This window comes from Haliaeetus albicilla, chromosome 20 (assembly GCF_947461875.1).
Source record: "Haliaeetus albicilla chromosome 20, bHalAlb1.1, whole genome shotgun sequence".
Lineage (NCBI taxonomy): Eukaryota > Metazoa > Chordata > Aves > Accipitriformes > Accipitridae > Haliaeetus > Haliaeetus albicilla.
Window position 1 is genome coordinate 11,351,052 of NC_091502.1, and position 20,186 is coordinate 11,371,237.

At 38.6% G+C, this 20,186-nt stretch overlaps 1 protein-coding gene across 14 annotated transcripts in view; it reads right to left on the reverse strand.

The window, feature by feature from the left end:
• The window catches only part of GRIA4 (glutamate ionotropic receptor AMPA type subunit 4), a 239,375-nt gene that overhangs the window by 149,089 nt on the left and 70,100 nt on the right, over nucleotides 1–20,186 (reverse strand). For all 14 annotated transcript variants that reach the window (XR_011328978.1, XR_011328977.1, XM_069808293.1 and 11 more), the window contains exon 3: nucleotides 14,237–14,476. Coding sequence is in view for 12 of the 14 variants with exons in the window: in XM_069808293.1 (XP_069664394.1) it covers nucleotides 14,237–14,476 (240 nt within the window). In the remaining 2 variants the exon portion in view is untranslated. The remainder of the gene's footprint in view (nucleotides 1–14,236; nucleotides 14,477–20,186) is intronic.

The following is a 20,186-nucleotide window of genomic DNA, read 5'->3' on the forward strand; positions in this document are numbered from 1 at the left end:
CTAAGCACTTCCCTGTGTAATAGCTTGAATGTTGCTCTACAAAAATACCAATCACTGAAAGAAAAGGTAAGTATCTGAGCTCTTACTCTGGACAAAGCTGCAATTAGACCTGCCCCAGTAATAAAACTTCTCTCAAGGACACGTGGATTCATAAAACCTGAATGAAGACAGAGTATGGGATCTGTCCTGTGGATCAGAAAAACTACACAATGTTAGACATTTAAACACAGTGGCCCAATTGCCTGGCAGTGCAGGATGGAGTCAGCAGGTTACACTGAGCGGCTCTATCTGAGGATTTGAGCCCACATTTCCTTATACACGAAAATGTTCCTCACTCCTCTGCTGAATCCACTTAAATTAACTGCACTTTCTATTATCTTGGTTTTCACATTTGCTAGCACTATTTTATCTTCAGAAGAAATGAAAATATTGATTAAAATACTGTACCATTTTTTAGCCAGCTTGGATCTAATGTGAACTGTGGCTTTACTAAAACTACATCACTTCATGCTAAAATAAATAACAAAATTGCAGAGGCTGTGAATACAATACATTCTATTTCATATATTTTGGGTAGATTGGGTCAGTAATATGGAAAGTGAAATGGACACTTCCTACCAGCAATACTTTCCAGTGATCTCTAACCTCATTAGGCATTCTCAGTACATCCACAAGAGTAGTGTAAATAAAATACACTGTTTTCTGATGAGCTTTGATGAGCAGATGTTCGGGGGTTTTGTTGATTCATGTCTGGGATGTTTTTAAAACTTTTCTGCTTGTGTTCCATTTCCTGTTGAGGGAATTCAGAATGACCCACATGAAAGGGGACAATTGTGACTGTGTCTGCCTGGATGCCACCCAGGCCAGCAGCTGTGCAGTGACCACCGCAACGCGCCTGACTTGCGGGAGGAGAAATTATGTAATTTGGCATTTAGGCTACTTGTGAATTCAGCTCTTGGTGCAGAAAAAATACTGCACCTCTATGCATCTCCTATTATCACTCTTGTCTGGTAACCTGGAAGTGCATTTGAGGATACAAGATAATGCACTTGGTGAACCTCTCTTTTTGCTGTTTGGTGACACATGCACGTGAAGTCCATACACATTTTTATCAGCAATAAAGTAAGTAAATCAAAACTGGAATTCTTTCCCTTTCTAAACTGATTTAGAATAAAAATAAATCAATATCTGTTTTGTTTTTCTTTTAGTTTCATTCAAACTGGAGTGTTGATGGATTAAAATATATTGATAATTATTTGTTCACCCTGGAAACAAAACTGCACTTTTTCCTCTGTGGCAGCCACAGACATAGACTACTTTTAAGTCATATTACATGTTTTTTAATTTCTTCAAGCTAAAAACCTTGATCTGTGACAATTGTGAATGGCAGAGATAAAAATAGAAGGCAATCGGATGCTCCCAGGTTCTCAAATAATGTGCAAGGGCTTAAAATGAATCAGGCTTACTGGAATGTACTGATAGAACATGAAAGTGTGGGAAAAGTAGTAGAAGAAGGTGTAGGAAAAAAGCCAATGCTAAGTGATCAAAAAGGAAAAGAAATGCAAAATCAAGCTAATAAACCTGGGCAAATATGTGAAAGCAAGAATGCAGAAGTACTTCCTGAGGTGATTCATGAGATAATGCAGTTGAAGATAATTAAACCTCCCTGCAGCAGTGGAAATGTGAGGAACAAAATAGATAAGCCCAGTTTTGGGAGGCCCTATCAAACAAGAGTTTCTGAAGCAACAGAAGATAAAGTTGCTGCAGTTCTATACACAGCCTATGATGCAGACATAGTATTAGGAACCCGTAACTGGATATTCTGATACAGAGGAGAAAGAAATTTGCTCTTCTCACAAGGGGAAAGAACAGTTTTAAAATGAGAAGGGTGCATCAAGTGGGGCTGTTTTGGGTATATTTCACAGAATAACAGAAGTCCTGTGCAGAAAGGCACACTGTGAACATCACCCTTGGCTTCCCACAGAACCCAGACAGGGATTTTCATTCTGCCTCAAGACCAAGAGCATGTAGTTATATTAGGAAATACGTGGCAGAAAGCTTTGCTTGTTCAAGGAGAAATTGGATGTGAAATCGATCTAGCACAAGGCACAACTTAAAAGATACATACAATTACATACTGATCTTTTAATTTTTTTTTTTAAAGAAACACTTCAGTGGAAGGATATTCTTTTCTCATCAAAACAATTATTTGATAGAATTAACTGGGAAATTTTTCCTCAAACTCTATTTTTTTGAAAAATAAACATTAAAATCCTTTTCACAGGAAAAGGCTAGTTTAGATGAATTTCCTGTTTTGAGGAGTTTTGAAACAAAATATTGAAGATGTTGAGACATACTAGCCAAACATTGTAAAAAAAGTTTGGTTTTAAAATAATGCTTAATGAGAATGAAAATACAAACTAAAGAGACAGAAGAAAAGAAAATATAATCTAAAATTACTACTAGAAGATTTTTCAGTGGTATGATCTGAACTTCTAAGACAAGAAGATTTTTGATATTTAAATGATTGCAGCTGTTCTGCATCCAGACAAAGCTAAGAGATATAATTATTGTTAGGCATATATATACACACATATATGTATACACATGTACAAAATGATAAAAAGCCATCCACACCATCAACACAAACAAAAGGAGATCCCACCCCAAAACAATTGATAGGTCTGTGCTTGGGATAGTCACTTGTGTTTAAGGGTCAGGTTCATGACCTACTGCCAAATGTAAACTGTATTTGCAATGTAAGTTTAGCAAAGCAGCCTTATTTCACTACCAGTAGTTAAAAGTTTCTTCAGAGTATTTTGAATAATTTAGACCTATCTGAAACTACCCTTATCCCATTAAATAAAAGACAGTACTTTGTTTTCTACAGGAAGGATATGTTTGAATGCAGAGATATCTTAATACCTTGCTTTTACCAAGTTTACTAACAAAGTAAACTGTTTCCTTTCCACTCGATTTCATTCATATAAATCAAACCATTCTGTAACACGCATCTGCACTTTTCTCTGTTATGAGGAACTTCTTTGAATAGCTCACTTAAAAAATGTTGCTTATTATCTTCATGTGTTCAAGACTTGCTTACTACTGTTCATTTCTTGTAATGTGTACCTACACTTGCCATTTGTTATTTAGTTTTCTTACTCTCTACAAAGGAGAATTACCTCTAAAACAGCTTTTATGAAATAAAAGTGTCTATACGGAACCTTCCAGAGTAACACATCTGTCCCATGCTGATTGGGCTCTCTATTAGAAGAGTGAAGATCTTACTCCCAGGACAGTTTCTTTCTTTTTTTCCCAGTGATGGGTTAACATAAAATGCATATTTGTTTCAGGGATCTAGACTAGCAACCACAGTTTTGTAGTCACAACTCCTCTCTTTGGTGACACTTTCATCACTCATTATGCCCAGATCTTCAAAACTACTTTAAATGTTCTGTTTGTCATTTGCAGTCCAAGTCAAGCTGGAACAAAATGTATGTCTCTTGCTGACAGGAAAACTTCCTGCAGCATCCAGGTGTGCATTAATATTAAAACCCACCAAGGTAGTAGTACAAAAGAGGGATTTTGAGTCCTTAGGATTGAAGGGCCCTTTGGCAACTCTTTCCAATTGCAAAATGCTAAATACCTCAAACATTCACTGCAATTTTAGTAACAGAAGCAGCTGTTAATGCTATTATCTGTAAATACTAGCGCAGGAAATTCCCTGTACAGAGGCAGAAATAGCATCTGTAGTACTGTGATAAGTAGTCAATCATTTTAAAAGGATCTCTACACTTCCACCTCTCCTTTTGAAATCAACCAAAGACAAATTATTTGTATAAATATGTATGCAAATAGGATTCAGCTGTAATTAATGAGGGAAATGCCTAAAATATACTCCATTTACAGGCAAAATACATCTCAAAATAGTGAAAATCAGAATGCATTGGAATACCCATTCTTCACAGAAGCAGAAAATGTAGTCTTAAAATTATAGATTGCATAGATGATACAATGACAGTTCAATCAGCTGAATTAAGAAAGCGTAACTCCAGAAATGCCCTTGAATACAAACACAGATTTCCTTCACAACATACTCTAATGCTGAATTACCTTTGCTTCCTGCTGCAGCTCCAGAGAAGTAATTTGTACTACATAAGGGATAAATGTCTCAAAAAATATGCCAAGAAGTGATCAGGAAGTATTAAATTAGTATAATACAGATTGATTCTTTCTTTAAACAATAAGAGCATAAACAATAGAATAGTAGGTTTTGATATTTGTAAGTCTATATTTTGTTTATTTATTTTGATTTTTAAAAAGCCTGCTTTATACTGTATTGAAACTTGGAACATTCATCCACACATAGATAATGCTCTCAAAAGACAAACTAATTTTTCTAACTAAAAATGCATTTAGAAACAAACTGGCACAAGTATTTGTTTTACATTCAGTATTAAGTTGGCACTAAGTCTGGTCTCTGGCAGCATCGACTATACTCCCCTTTGTTTGCTACCACTCCGTGCTCCAGCACTGGAGCCAACACCTGTGGCCATATAAAAGGCTATGTACAGCAGCTGCAGGACTCAGATGTCCATACTGAAAGAAATTTCTAAAGCATAAGCATTTGGATGTGTGGCTGGCTTCCTCGTCTGAGTCTTTTCAAGGCCTTCTTTGGAAGTCCACGTTGCTGGATGTTGTATCTATCAACTGTCTGCAGTGTTATTACTGACCAATGTGTAGTGGTAACATAGGACAGCTTCATACTTAGTAAAGATGCTCTTGATTATGCTGATGTAAGGCTGCCACAGTCCCTTCACTGAAGATTGGTTTTTCCAGGTTTGTCAATTGTGATACCACTGATACAGATATAGGTAAGGAAGGGCAGAGTCTATCCTAAAGATTAATATGAAAGCTAAATATCAGTAAACCACAACATTAATTTCTGCTTAAAACTTTGTTCTCTGGAAGTAATTTATTTAATCCATGAAAAAGATGTCCCATCAGCATGTATATAAGCCACCTGCTCTTATTTTGGATCAAATAATCATAAAATCAGTTTTTAAAGCATACACTTCTTAACAGACAGTATGCAGACCTTTTATTATAGCTTATCTGTATTAGGCAAGTGACTAAAATTCCTACTCAGAGCAATACGTACTCACATCCTCAGGTACAGCATGTACTCAGAAATGCGCTCAGACTTGCTACTCGCAACTTATAAGAGCAAAGAGCAACTGAACTTAACTTTGCTATGCAGACAATCCAGAGTAAAAATGCCAGTTCAGGATATTTTTTTCAGAAAAACTGCTGTACTATAAAGTCACTTCCTTTCTTAACGGCAGTATAACTTCCTGGTGTGGAAAATCTCTTAAATAAATGGAAACAGATATTCAGAATTACAGACTGCACTGTCCTGCCCTCAAGTAAATACAGAATGTGTGCAACAAATAGCTATAAATGACATGTTTCCATTTAAAGGAATGTGTTACATATGCAGGTAACAATAAATTAACTGTTTGTGCCAGGTTCTGTAAATGCAATTGCTCTGATACTATTAGAACAAGCCATTGGAAATAATAATGTTATTTACATTAGGAAGTTGTAATATAAAAGCATATAGAAGCTACAGGCATACTCTTGAGTTACACATGTGCAAACCTGAGATAAATGCTATTGAGAAAAGAACTCAGCTCTAAGGATTCTGCAACACTGTCACAAACAAATTATTAAAAAGGTCAAAGCTGATTCACTGGCATGGCAATTTGAAAAGCAATATTTAAAATTATCATGAGTCTCTTGTCTTCTCCACGGCATTCACTAACCCAGAATAAAGAAAAGCAAATTCTTCACATCAGGAATATAATGAGCAGCAGTTTATTTAATGTTTTCTGATTTATATATTTCTATGGCATTTGCATATTAGGCTGCACTGCATATTCTGAGTGTTTAGCTAGATGACCAAAACACCCAGAAAAGTTCTGATGCAGCTTAGTTTGATCCGTATCTTCCATGGAATAGCAAAGTCAGGGGAGTCATCTGTACACTTGATGATCAGGTTTTGATTTCCATACCTGTATTTTCTGTTAATTTCAACCTTAATCTAATGTTCAATTGTTTCAATCAACAAGAGGAGTACTTTTATTTAATGAAGCAGTCTAAAAGCTCTTGGAAGATTTTCATATGTAGTGAATTCTGAGCTATTTCATGATGACCATGCTGGTTTACCATTATTGCTTCTCTGTGGTGGTAAGACAAGGGAAAGATGGAAAGTCACAGTGTCATTACTGATGCTGATGTTAGGATCCAGCTGCATTTAGTTTCACGTGTGCATTTACTACCTATACTTTCAAGCTGCTATCGCCTGCTGAGAAGATGAGGACAAGCTGGCATGTTGCTGGCATAATTATTAATGAGCTAACACTGGCAAAACAAAATTTGCTGCAAACCAATTATTGATGGATAAAGCACATTGGTCTATTCCATTAAAAACATGGAATTTACTGAGCATAGACAGCAGCTGATCATATGCAGGAGGCTGGCAAACTTACTACAGTTTTCTACACTCACTGGTATTTGGTAAAAAAACTTTTTCTCTATGTTTTGTGTATCAGTTCAGATTGGCCAGGATGAAATTACAAGATGACTTCGGTAAACAACAAACATTGTGGCACTTGGATCCCAATATGGATGACATGATTAACGGCCCATGTAGAGTGCTTGCTGAAGACAAACAGCTTTTTTATTAAACCTAGTGAGGACTTTTTTCTGTTCACCTACAGCATAAGTGCCATCCTATTCCTGGGATGTATTTGGGCTACTGAAACTCCAAACCAGTTTGACCACTGGACTTGATGGAACTACTCTAAAAAAGGTAACAGCTGACATGTAGAAAACACTGATGATTTTGATCTCAGCAATTGTAAAGACACAAAATAGAGAAAAGTTCAAACATACAGACCAGATGTTAGAATAGTCTAATAAACACTACGAGACCAGGTATTGGATACTGCTTATTTGCTGGCATACATCATATCAATATTTCTGCAATGTCGTGACAGCACTGATCTTTGTTTCACAAAAGTTTGGTACATAACTGCATGATGCAGGAAAGAACCATTCATTTTTAGCGGACAGTCAGGAACTTCTGTTTCTCTTTTATTCTTGGACATTTTGCCAAAGGTCAGTAGGATGAAAAATGCTTATTGTGGGAATCCTTCCAAATTCTTCCTGGTAATCATAATGAAAAGAGGGCCCAAGACCAAGTGGATCACTGCAACTGAATAAAGTCAGATTCCCAGCATAATCTTCTCTATGATCCAGCACACAACTGTTGCTTCTCAGGCTTACCTGAAATACCCTGTGACATTCTAGCAGTTTGCAAGAACAATGTAGGTCTGGGCTTAACAGTGTTATGCAGAAAATAATTAATAACTAAACAGCACTTGGTTGGCAAATCCTTTTTTTTTTGGCAGTACTGTGCTGTAAGTCCATCTTCAGTTTGCTGTTCATTAGCAACACTTGGTCTTTCTAACGTATTTCACAAATAAGAGCCTTGACTCAGTATTTTTATGCAGAAAAACATGTAGGCTATATTTCTACATTACTACTGGCTTTAGTATCTCTAGCTCTTTCAATTGAGCTAACTATTGAAATAACTTTCCAACTTGCTATTACATTATTACTCTGTTCACTGTTAGGACATTGACAAATCTGTTCACAAGTGCAGTAAAAATATCAAGTAAAGCTTGATGTAGGGCCAACTCTTGCAGTTCCTAAATACGCAGCTAACGGTAACTTAACTTATTGAGTACCATATTATAATTATAGTCCTGGAACCTGATTTTACAGTGTTTTTATCTAAGTCACTTCTCTGAAAGTTTTTGATCTGATTTCTGAATAATAGAACATACTAAATGTTTTACAAAGGCTATATATATATAATTGAATAGCAATAATATATTATTGAAAGTTGCTCCACAGCAAAAAATTATCTTTTCAGTGTCGCAAGTACTGTGAAGAAGCCATTCCCAGTTTCCTAGAGAAATCATGAAAATTACATAAAAACAAATCCTGAGGACATAAGAAATCATCTGAGGCCGGATGTAGCAAAGCAGATCACCACTGCAGATATTTTCTAACCTCTTCTTTAAAACCTCTAGTGGTAAGAATCCCCATAACCTCCTCAGATTATTATAACCTTATTGAAACATTTTTCCTAGTAACACCTTAAATCTGCCTTTCTGCAGAATAATTCTAATTCTTGCCTTGATCTCAGTGGGTACAAAGAAGAATTAGTCTTTGCTTCTTAACAGACCTAGAATAAAAAAAATCTCAATTCTTGAAGCTTTTTCTCACAGGCCATGATTTTTTTTTTTATATTCTTCCTCTCCTCTGGACCCTTGATACTTATATATGTGCTATCTGTATGTGGTAGTCAGTGACCACAGTGCCATTACAGCAACAGATGCCTGATCCTTGTGCCATGACTATACCGAAGGCCCTTGATATAGCTGTGAACAGTACCCGGTGCCTTCAAAGAGCAAGGAAAAAGTGGTGGGTCACAGTGCTGCCACCATCATGTCCTCTATGTGTCTTATTCACTCAATCCCATTCCACTTGCTCAGCTTCTTGGGAAGTTTTGATCTTTTCTGTTGCAGTGGAAATCCCAGCACATGACACAGCAGCATAACCAGCTGGGAGAGAGCAATATTCAAGTTTCATTTCTCACACACAACATTCTTTTTCCTAAATTTCAAAATAACATTTACTTTATTGGAAACAGTATGGCTTTCTGGACTTATATTATTCTTATGGCTCACAACTCCTGAAACATTTCTCATCATACTACCGCTGAGCCAGTTACTCTGCACTTTGTGTCTGTACCTTTGATTCTTCCCTACTAAGTTTACCCTTTGTACAACCTTTATCATATTTCACCTTCTTGATCTGTCTATTTAGCAAGGTAATTTTGAACTCTGAACCTGTCTGGTATCACTCTTACCTTGGCCAGGCTGAGTACCCACAAAAGCCATTCTCTGTGCTATCATGCAAATTCATACTGGATGTTTATTAGGCCAGAGCAAAGACAAATCCCTTGCACCTCACCTGAGACCTCCTCTTACTTTTAAAATGTGTCATTAATAACAATTTTGGGGCTATGGTTCCTAATTTTCAAGAAGCCATGCTATATCTGAATCTCTATTTTCTATTTTTTCTGGGAGAATGTCAGGCATGAAGCACTATCACTGGAGTTACTAATCATGGATACACCAAACCTACTGCTTACTGCTGGCCAGCTACTTTGCCAAGGAGAAAATTAGATTAGCCTGATCATAGAATCATACTAATCATGGATACACCAAACCTACTGCTTACTGCTGGCCAGCCACTTTGCCAAGGAGAAAATTAGATTAGCCTGATCATAGAATCATAGAATCATTTAGGTTGGAAAAGACCTTCAAGACCATCGAGTCCAACCATGCCCACTAAACCATGTTCTGGAGTACCCCGTCTATGCGCTTTTTGAATACCTCCAGGGATGGTGACTCAACCACTTCCCCGGGCAGCCCATTCCAATGTTTGACAACCCTCTCAGTAAAGAAATTTTTCCTAATATCTAACCTAAATCTCCCTTGCCTCAACTTGAGGCCATTTCCTCTTGTCCTATCTCCAGCCACCTGACAGAAGAGACCAGCACTCACCTCACTACAACCCCCCTTCAGGTAGTTGTAGAGAGCGATAAGGTCTCCCCTCAGCCTCCTCTTCTCCAGACTAAACAGCCCCAGCTCCCTCAGCCACTCCTCATAAGACTTATGCTCCAGGCTCCTCACCAACTTGATAAACTCACGGTAAATAACCGACTCCATAATCCAGGCTTCTGGGATGTACCTATCCTCCACAAGTCCTCAAAGACAAAAGCTTGGAGATTGCTGCTCTGTGTACTGTAGGATTAATTCAACGGGCCATCAGGACTTGTGTAACCCTTCTGCCAAGTTTAGACTGTCATAAAACAGAACAGTTACAACTTTAAAGGTGTTGCTATAAAACCACTATCCAGAAATGTGGGAAAATTAAATTTACCTTGTGCACAGCAAGCTGATTTTCCTCACCTGCAACCACGACTGAGTTGGTTTAATGAACAATATTTAATTACAAGGAGCAAAGGAAAAAAAAACACATCAAGGGGCATAAACAGGCTCACACACGATGCCTGATTTCTAGAGAACTATAACTATTTTACAGTCCTCGCCTCTGGTGAACCAACTGCTAAGCCAGCTGGTAGCTCTACCCCTCCTGCTACCACTCTTTAGTCACAGTCAGGGACTGAAAACTCTTGCTGGGAAACACGGCTGAATTCAAATGGCTGCTGAACTTCTGCAAAAGCAGTTTCCAGCTTGCTGGCTGCCATCCTCCCTGGTGTCCCACGCTGCTCCGCAGCCCCCTCTCCACCCTGGGACCCCATAGCTCTGGGTAATCCCTGCAGTTTTACTAGCAACTTCAGCCATTCCAGCTCTCAGTAAGGCTGCACACAATGTGGAAAACCAACACCAACCTCTTGTACGCTTGACTCTTGCACCTCTCAATTCTATATTGGATATTAGGAAAAATTTCTTGACCAAAACGGTTGTCAGCATGGGAACAGGCTGCCCTAGGAAGTAGTTGAGTCACCATACCTAGAGGCATTTAAAAGATGTGTAGACATGGCCCTTAGAGACATGGTTTAGTGGTGGATTTGGCAGTGTTAGGTTTACGGTTGGACTCGATGATGTTAAGGGTCTTTCCCAACATAAATGATTCTATGACTCTATTCTTAACAGCTCCTCACACCTCACACAAACTTCTCCAGCCACCTTCTGTGGTTTCAGGGTCCAACTTTTGCTTGCTGCTGCTAGAAAATATTGACATCAACTAGCAAAATCATACTGTAGGCATACCTGCGCTAGGTCAAAAATCCCATGGATTTGCAGATGCACAGCTCCACTTGACTGTGTGCCTCTTTTTAAAAGAAATAGCTCTCAATCACAATAAAACAACATGGATAAATTAAATGTTCTTCTGGTCTACTCATTTGATTCTTGCACTTAAGTCCCTTTAGAGATGACATGGAATATTAACTGAGCACTTCACTCCTGCTGGACTTGCCTTTCCTCTGGATATCTCAAGGAGGCATGGTTTTCATTTCAGCCCTTTCCCACTATGCTTCGTGTACCTTGGGTAAGTGTTCTTCAGCCTGCTTTTTCCTGTCCTGTCTGTGTTCCTGGCACTTTGCTGCTAATATTAATTGTATTAAGCACTGGGTCATAATTAAACCTTTTTATGGAAGGGGGGTAAGAGAAAAAAGAATGTATTGAAACAAAAGGACCCTTGAGGCTTTAGCCTTCTGCGTCACTCTTTACTTGCTCACTTTTCCTGTTAAATAATGAGCTGATTTTTCCTTCATCTTTCTCTTAGGTCTAATGTCTTTTGCAAAACCTCTTCTCCTTTCCTGTAACATCCCCTGCTAGGTCCAATTCATTTTGTACCTTTGCTATTCTTCCTAGTATCTTCATCCTGTCACAGAACAGTGATTTTCCAGACTCTAAGTTTGGCAGAACATCAGAAAGGGAGATTTAATATAATAGCTGAAGCCCCCACCTCATCAGAGTTTGCGAGCTCCAAGACTACTCCATGGTGTAAACCCAAGTGCAGTATGTGGGCATGACTTGGAAAGATGTGAGAAAAGTGTATTCCTGATCTGAACTGAAATGTTAACATAGATGCCACCAGCAGCAAAGAGACTGGGGTCCTGCAGGGAGCTGAGGGGCTGTCAAAGAGATGAACAGAGTGATACAGCAGGGAAACCTACCTTAATAATAGGATTTAATTGTTCACCCCCTAAGAGCAAACAGCAACTGAACCGCATGCAACAGAACCAAGGAGCAAGCAGGATGGAAAGGCCGGGAAAACAGGTCTGAAAGCAACATGCATTTGCCCACCCCAGCACATGACCACTGCTGCTGAAGGTTTACCTAAGTTTATTCTGTCACATCGCCTTCTGCCAAGGACTTCTGCCTTTTACAGTACTAACTAATAGCTGCTAAATGCTGCCTTCTTCACACACAGCTACTGTGTCTGGCTGGAATTTATGCTTAGTGCTTGCCTTGCCCCATAAGATTTTATTTATAGCTTCCCAGTTAAGCTGCAAATATCAACTCGCAGGCCCAGTATCAAAACCAAAAGGCTAAGGGGGTTCCCATTCCTTCAGTTTGGTTGGATGGGGCTGCTCAGAGACAGGGAAACATCTGGCATGTAATTGGCAAAAATCTGGACAAAGTTAAGTTCTGCCTCACTGACAGAGACCCTATGACTCAACATCAATGATTTTTTTTTCTTTTTCCAGTTACACTGATAGTGAGAGATGATACTTACTTTTTTCTTATTATACCTCAGCTTCACATTAAAAATTTCTATTTCGTAATGGCAGTGAAAATTATTCAGCAATGATGTATCTTTACAGTCATCTTAATACCTAAAGATAAATTGAATCTTATTTTCTCCTGCATTAAACTGAGTCACAAGACCTGTTCAGAATTTGAGAGACTATCCAATGTAGCACCCACTGCATCCAAGCTGCCAAATGTCATCTATTTATCAAAGACACACTGATGAGTTCAGAGATGCTGAGTTCAGTGCCGTAAGAATTGTTTATTAACCACACTGGTACAGATGACATTCTGAAACTGCCCTTGGTGTGATATTGGATGCTTAAAAATGATGTCTCAATCTAATTAAGCGTATGAATTTAGATGAGAAAGGTGACTGCAGGTTGTGCACTTCTTCTCTTAACAATTTATTGAATTTGTAGGATCACACCTGTAATTACGTGCTTATTTTCTTGTTACCCATAACTATGTCTTGAGTAGGAATACTTTTTAAATTTGCTATTTTTTCTCTTTCCAGTTATCTAATACATTCTATAACGCTTCCCAGATCTTCCTTTGTAGGTCCAGCAGACATTAAAAAAATCTTTACTTAGAAAAAAAAAAAGGAACAATATAAACCCTTTCATTTTGTTCCACCACTCCTTTTGATTTAAATTCAGGTTATTTGGGCAGTATATCAAGCTAAAAACTCACTAAAATTTAGTGCTTGTATATATGAGAAAACTGACTTCTATAGCCATAATCAAATAATTAAACAGATTTAGTTAGATCAATATAATTCCCTATTTCTACTGCAGAGTAATTATACTGGAATAAAGCCACTTTAATTCCAAAATAGACTGTCCACATGGGGAGCTATATTGAAACAGCTGTAGTAAAATAATTATTTGACTACAGCTATGCTGCTTGCTTCCCCTCTGAAAGCAAGCCATCAACATAAAAATCTTGCTTCTTTCACAGAAGCTCAGCCATGTTGGCTCAATCCTATTCCATAAACAAAGGCAAAGGGCTTTGCCAGAGGAATGAACACACAATGTGGAGAACAGATTTTACTTCTCAATTCAGCACTGAGTGGTGAGGCGCAGTGACGCAGTTTTTTACCACTTACAAGGTTCTGAGATACTCTGGGCTGTGGAATGAAGAATGTGGATAGAAAGTGTAGCCTTTTGTGTAACGCGCTATATATTTTATAAAGGTGTAGTCCATCACAGAGATAACTCCAGATGAAAGGAGTAGAAGATGGGCTACTGCAGCACTCCTTGCCTCTGCTGCCCCATGGATACCTCTTGTCTGGCAGGTACTTCCTCCTACCTCCACTTCTCTGCTGCAGCCTGAGGGCCTCACGCTGAGCGAGCCTCTTTCTGCCTTGAGCTTCCAAAGCGTGGAAGCCCCAAGGGGCTGGCTCGCATCTCAGCTTACACCACTGCAGGTGCAGAGAAGTGCCTGGTCCTCACTACTTCTTTGTACTGCTGTCACTTTTGAAAAGAGTTGAAGAGTGAACAGCAAAAATTCTGTAAAATTGTGCTTATTGAACTGTGTCTTTGTTTCACTAACATTAGTTAAAGTGTTTTAATATTCTAGTCTTAAAGCACAGGTTTCGGCCGGTCGATTACATACTGTGTGCATCCAATATCCAATTTTTGCAGACGAAGGAATTCTTCCTTAAGCCACACAGCTAGTCAGTCAGAGGTATTTCACCACAAAGGCCCTTTAAAATTTGACTCCTCAAGCTCTCAGTATGATATAAAAATGCACAGTTCTTGCAAAAGTCATCTGAACGAAAGAGGTAAGAAAGCTGGGCCACAACTCACCTCGATCTGTGTCATACAGGAAGACAAAGCGGTTCCATTCATAATGATCCAGCAAGCTCAGGAGGGCTCCCCGCAGAGATGGCCGCAGCTGCAGCACAAACTGACTCTCACCCTCCGTGGGGAAACTCGGCGTGATGAGGGAGATGTGCAAGGCGCTGCAGAATGAGGTCAAGGTATGTACTGACCTCTTATCATATAGTCCAAAAATGGCAAAAACTCCTCTAGAATACTGGGAGCAAACTGAAAGGAAAAGAAAAACAAACAGAGTTCAGCTAACGACAAGATCTGTAAGCATGTACTTACGCATTCCAACATCCCCAAATCTTTCATTTGCAGATTTCCATTTCTGCTTGTATAATTAACTTCAGTTATCACACGTGTTTCATTCTGGAAACCAATAAATAATTAGCTAAATAATATTTTGTCATTTTTGGATCCTATTCATAAAACATTACATTATCTATGGTGGTTTTACTCTAAAATAAAATGTAAAATAAATAACATATTTTTGCACACCAGTGAAAAGTCAACATATGCTATTTTAACCATAGCTCTGCATATTATCAGGCATTTAGCATTTCCACTACCTTAAGCAGAAAAGTATTCACATTTTAAAATGTGAAAATTATCACAAAAACGTTACTGACCTCATAAGTGAAATTTGGACATTTTGAATTGTAACAATGTAGAACCTTCACTCCCTTTTAAGCAGGGAGCCCTTGTGCTACATTAAAATTCTACTACAGACATCGAGTAAAAACCTATTTCATGAATAATCTCCCTGACTTTAAGAGAGCAGTTGAAGGAAAATGTAGTAAGTCAATGTGACCAGACTTCTGCCCCGCACCTTTTATTTCTACTCTGTGTCAACCTCAAAACCAGAAAACAAATGACCTGAATATATATTCTGAGTTTTGATTTGTTCTTGGACTCATTTAAGACATAGTGAAAGACTGTCATTGATTTCAGCAGATTGGATAAGGGCTTTACTGATCTATGCACATAAAAGCAGGCAAAAGGGTATATTCTTGATACTTGATACTTCTTGGTACTGCCTTTCTAGCAACTCATAAAGGGCCCAATGAAAAACATCCAGCTTTTTCTGAAGTACAAAACAACTTATTAGAAACTGTGTGATCATTAATACAGTTACCCATCCCAGAATATGGAGAAAGGAACAGTCAGTTAGGGGATAATTGTATCTATTTTCTCCTAAGTATGTATTTCCTATGCTCTCCTGTTCCAGACCCTCCCTCCTTACAACCCATTCTTCCGTGTAGCCTAAACATAGGAAAACCTAAAAGTCACACCCTTTTAACTAGGTTATAGCTTCCTCTCTTCCAGCCTGGAAGTCACAGTCATCCTGTGAGAGCAGCACAGTCAGGGTACAGCATACACACTTACCATATGGGCTGATTCAAATCAGTTCAGCTTTAATTCTTTCCTATTACATTTCCCGCATAAAGAGCAAAAAATAAATATTGCGCATTTTTCTCCTTAGACTTGGGTAATTTATCCAGTTCTGATGCCAGAACTGGGGTAAGTGGCTTGAGGGCAGTTGTGTGATTTTATGTGTTGCCCCACTGTTACAGCCCCCAACCTAAGAATTTTCATGGCCAGATTATATATAAATAAAGCTTTTTTAAAAGCTTTCCCTAAGTTCCCTTTCAATATGTTGATACACAGCTCTAAGAAACCCTCTTAGTGTTTTCTTTGCTGGACCACACAACATACATTCTCCTAGACTCATCAAATAACTGGCTTGCCATTCCACTAATCATCCTAAAAAGTATTGTTCTGTGCTTTCCCAGTTTAATCTCATCTTTCTTGAACACAGATGACCAACATGCTTAGAATTTCAGTTGAAGGCTTTCTGCTTCTTTTTACATTACTTTCCCATCTCTACTGTAAAATACTTCTGCCGACATATCCTAAGATCACATTGTGTTTTTCTAAGTCTGCACCTCAGTGATGGCTGACAATCATCTCAGGATGAAAATTCTGCTCCTTCTTCCTTCTGGGCCATTTCCAAATTATGAGTTTCTGCTTATAGCATAATATTTTTATTAGTCACTATTATTTGTTTTCCATCATGTCACAGCTATTACTGTACTCCTTGTTTACTTCCACAGTTACATTCTTAGCCTGCTCTGAATATCTATCGATGTCTGTATCTGTCTCACCAGCAAATTCCATCAGGGCACTTTAACTTTTTACCTCTGTGTCTACCACAACAATCAGCCTTTTAGTAGCTTCATTCTGTAGCTATGCTTCTGCAGCCTGGCACCTCCTCTTCTACCAGCATTTGTTGCCATCTTTCCCTTAGTTTCATGCCTGCCTTTTAACTCTCCTGTTTGTCTCTGTTTTCATAAATGACTTCTCTTAGAGCATGTCTATTTTACTTCATTCTCTCAGCAGTTGGAAGATATGGATTAATCCCATACTTTCTACCTTAATAACTTCTGGTTGCATTTTATGCCATTTTCTGTCTACAGTCATATTTTAAATCTTTCTTTCCATCAAAATCTGTTCTATAACTTTACAGTGTATTGATGTTAAGCTGCTAGGTCCATGGCTGCCAGATTCTATGTCTCCCTTTAAAAACAGGTATTGTATTTCCTATTCACTGATCATACGTATCACAACTCATTTAAGAGCTCTACTAAGAAGCACTTGTTATTGCATCTACCCTTCAGTAAACCAATTCTTTAAGAACCATAGAAGAAAGAGGTGGTTTCCCTATTCCCATTAGGCATCACACTGCTTTTAAGGTCAATATCCTCCTTGAGTGAAAATCAATGATGTGAAGCATCTATTAGTTTTACGTCTCTAACCAGATTTTCCTGGTTTTGTGTCCCATCATCAACATGTAACAGCTTCAATTATTTTGTTATTTCCTGTCTTTGTATTTAAAGATGTAAATGACCTTCTACTGTTGTATTAATGTCCTTTGCAAGTTTCAGTTTTCACTAGCAGCCTAACTTAGGCTCTCATTTCTGCAGCAAATGTCCTCTATACCTCCTGATTTCTTTAACAGAATCTTTCTTACTAATAATACTTTTTCAACACTTGTTTCTTATATCTTTCTTGTATAATCATTCATTCAGCTCTGGAGTCACATCCTGCATGTTACTTTCCCTTGCAAAGGGATTTCTCAGTGTTTTACAAGTGTTTCTGTGAGGAAATGGCAGGCCTCCTCTATTTTCAAACACAGTCCAGTTAACTTTGCCAACTGAAATAGCTGAATGTAGACCTTGTGTATGTAAGTGGTAGTTACTTAATGTGTTTTCTGTTTAGAGAAAACCCTTGATAAGGCCCTGCACTGCCTTACTTTTTAGTTTTACATGGCCAAAGGGTACTTTTCATAACACACGGTCCATACAGTAGGATTCTACATGATGAAAAATTCAGTAAATCAATGCCAAACTGTGAAATTGTACACTCTAGTGGAGTTAAAGCTCAAATTCATTCTCAGGATGGAGTTAAAAAAGAGAGAGAAAAAAGTCAAACTACAAGTTTCATTAAATAACATGGTATGACCCCAAAATACTTTTAAATAAAATAACACGATAGTAATTCTTCACATTCTCAAAGCAAACTATCCTTGCTGCAGCCTAGATCCAAATGCAATAAAACATCATCTGACTATCACTGAAGTCCTGAAATAACCAATCCAAGAAAACTTGTGCTACTATACTCCAGATCAAGACTGTGAAGTTACTGAATAGTGTCATTCTTTGCTTCTTGATAAGAAAAAATGCTAAGATGAAGGGTAGGAAAATTTTTTCTTACTCAGTACAATACCCACAGAGAGGAAAAATGCCTGTGACACTATGGAGATTAGGCTTAAACATATGCAGAGATGCTGCAATGCTCCTGAATCAATTTTACAGTAATCAACAGCGACCACAAAAATCAGCAAAGCCATGAGGATTTGCATTCTGACTCACTACTGTTCTCAGAAAATGCCTCTAGGCAAACATGACTACCTGGATTTCCCAATTCTTTATCTACTCCTCTTACACTTCTAAAGGCATTTTACTTATTATAAATGGACTAAATTATGCTAGATAAAACACAGTCTCATATTAGCATTCTAAGAAAATTTTGTTCAAGATTTTTTTCCCCCATAAATATAAAGCAGTGACAAATACATTTTCATGAGCATACTTCAAAATACATTGAATAACAATTTGTCTTTAAACCAGACATCTTTTCATAGATGACAACTTAATGCCAGTATTACACATATGATTTTCTCTTGAAAATTTTGCAATGCCATTGGTCTCACCGAAGATAAGATGAATGTGGAGGTCAGACTCCAGAGAAGACATTGCAATGCACCTTAAATAGCCAAGATAATGTTATTTCAGTAGCTGCATTATGAATTAGATACGTTCTATTCTAGCCGATAAAACTACATGATAGTACTATCACTTTAAAAGAATAGGCGAGTCACAGGACCTTCAGTTAAAAAAAGAAATCATAATGTCAAAATGGCAAAAATTGTACACTGCAGGTTTACTGAGACACACAGTCAAGCCACATGCGGTCTTCTTTCTCTGCGAGAAAGGCTTCCCAAAGTCCCTGTTACTGTTCTAAACACAAGTCTCACACTTAAAACACAAATCTTTTCTTGAAAAACAAAAAGCAAAAAATCCCAACTTCTTCTTAGTCACTGATTTCCAGAAGTTATACCCATATAGTTTAAATCCTCTAAACAGGCACAGGGGAAGTCAGAGTCCAAATACAGCTGTAATCATAACCATGAAAATGACACAGAAAAGGTCAAGTGAAAGTTTGTGAGAAATGTGGATGTACAAATACACATACACATACATACCTGCACATATATATACATGATATTGGTCTTGTTTTATTATGTGGCTACACCCAAAACTTTTATAGTTTCTGCAAGAGACAAATAAAACACTACCCTAACAATATATTTACAAAATGAAGTGTGATAAGCAGAGCACAGCTGGTCTGCCAACAGCATTAGTTTTGCTCAGCAGCCTATATGGTACCTATACCATATAGGTAGGAATCTGGAAGATCCACAGTCTAACACAGAAGTAACATGGTAGATCTTGCTTTAGAGCCATGACTCAGACCCTCAGTCTTTCAGGACACAAGCTCTGGAACAAGCATTTAAAAATGCTTTTCCCTAGGTTTAGGCTCCTACGTGGGAAGCCCTGGCACAGCTGGCTGTTACAGGTATATTGACAGGCCCACCGATCTGCCATAAACGCACAAACTGGAAGCACAAAAATTGAAAGACTCAGTGCAGTTTGTGTAACAGAAGTTTTCCAGAGATGAGGACACTCTTTTACTGCTGTCTCTTTGTTTCCTCCTATGCTTTGGAGATCCAAATGGCAAGTGGGGATTGTGGTCAGTCCATAACAACTTGTCTCTGCCGCTCCTTCCTCTTCACACTGTTCCCCTAATCTAGCCTGTGGTCCCCGCATGGGATACAGTCCTTCACAAACTGCTCCAACATAGGTCCTTCGCATGGGCTGCAGTTCTTCAAGAAATGCTACATCGTAGGTACTCTCCATGGGGTACAGTCCTTCAGGAACAGACTGCTCCAGCGTGGGTCCCCCACAGGCCACAGATCCTGCCAGAAAACCTGCTCCTGTGTGGGCTCCTCTCCATGGGCCACAGCTCCTGCCAGAAGCCTGTTCTGTTGTGAGCTCTTCACAGGCTTCAGCTTCCTTAAGAGCACATCCACCTGCTGCAGCATGGGGTCCCCCATGGGCTGCAGAGTGGATATCTGCTCCACCATGGTCCTCCATGGGCTGCAGAAGGACAACCTATGTCACCGTGGTCTTCTCCATGGACTGCAGGGGAATCCCTGCTCTGGCACCTGGAGTGCCTTCTCCCCCTCCTTCTTCCCTGACCTTGGTGTCTGCTGGGTTTTTTTCTCTCTCATTTTCTCTCTTCTCTCTCA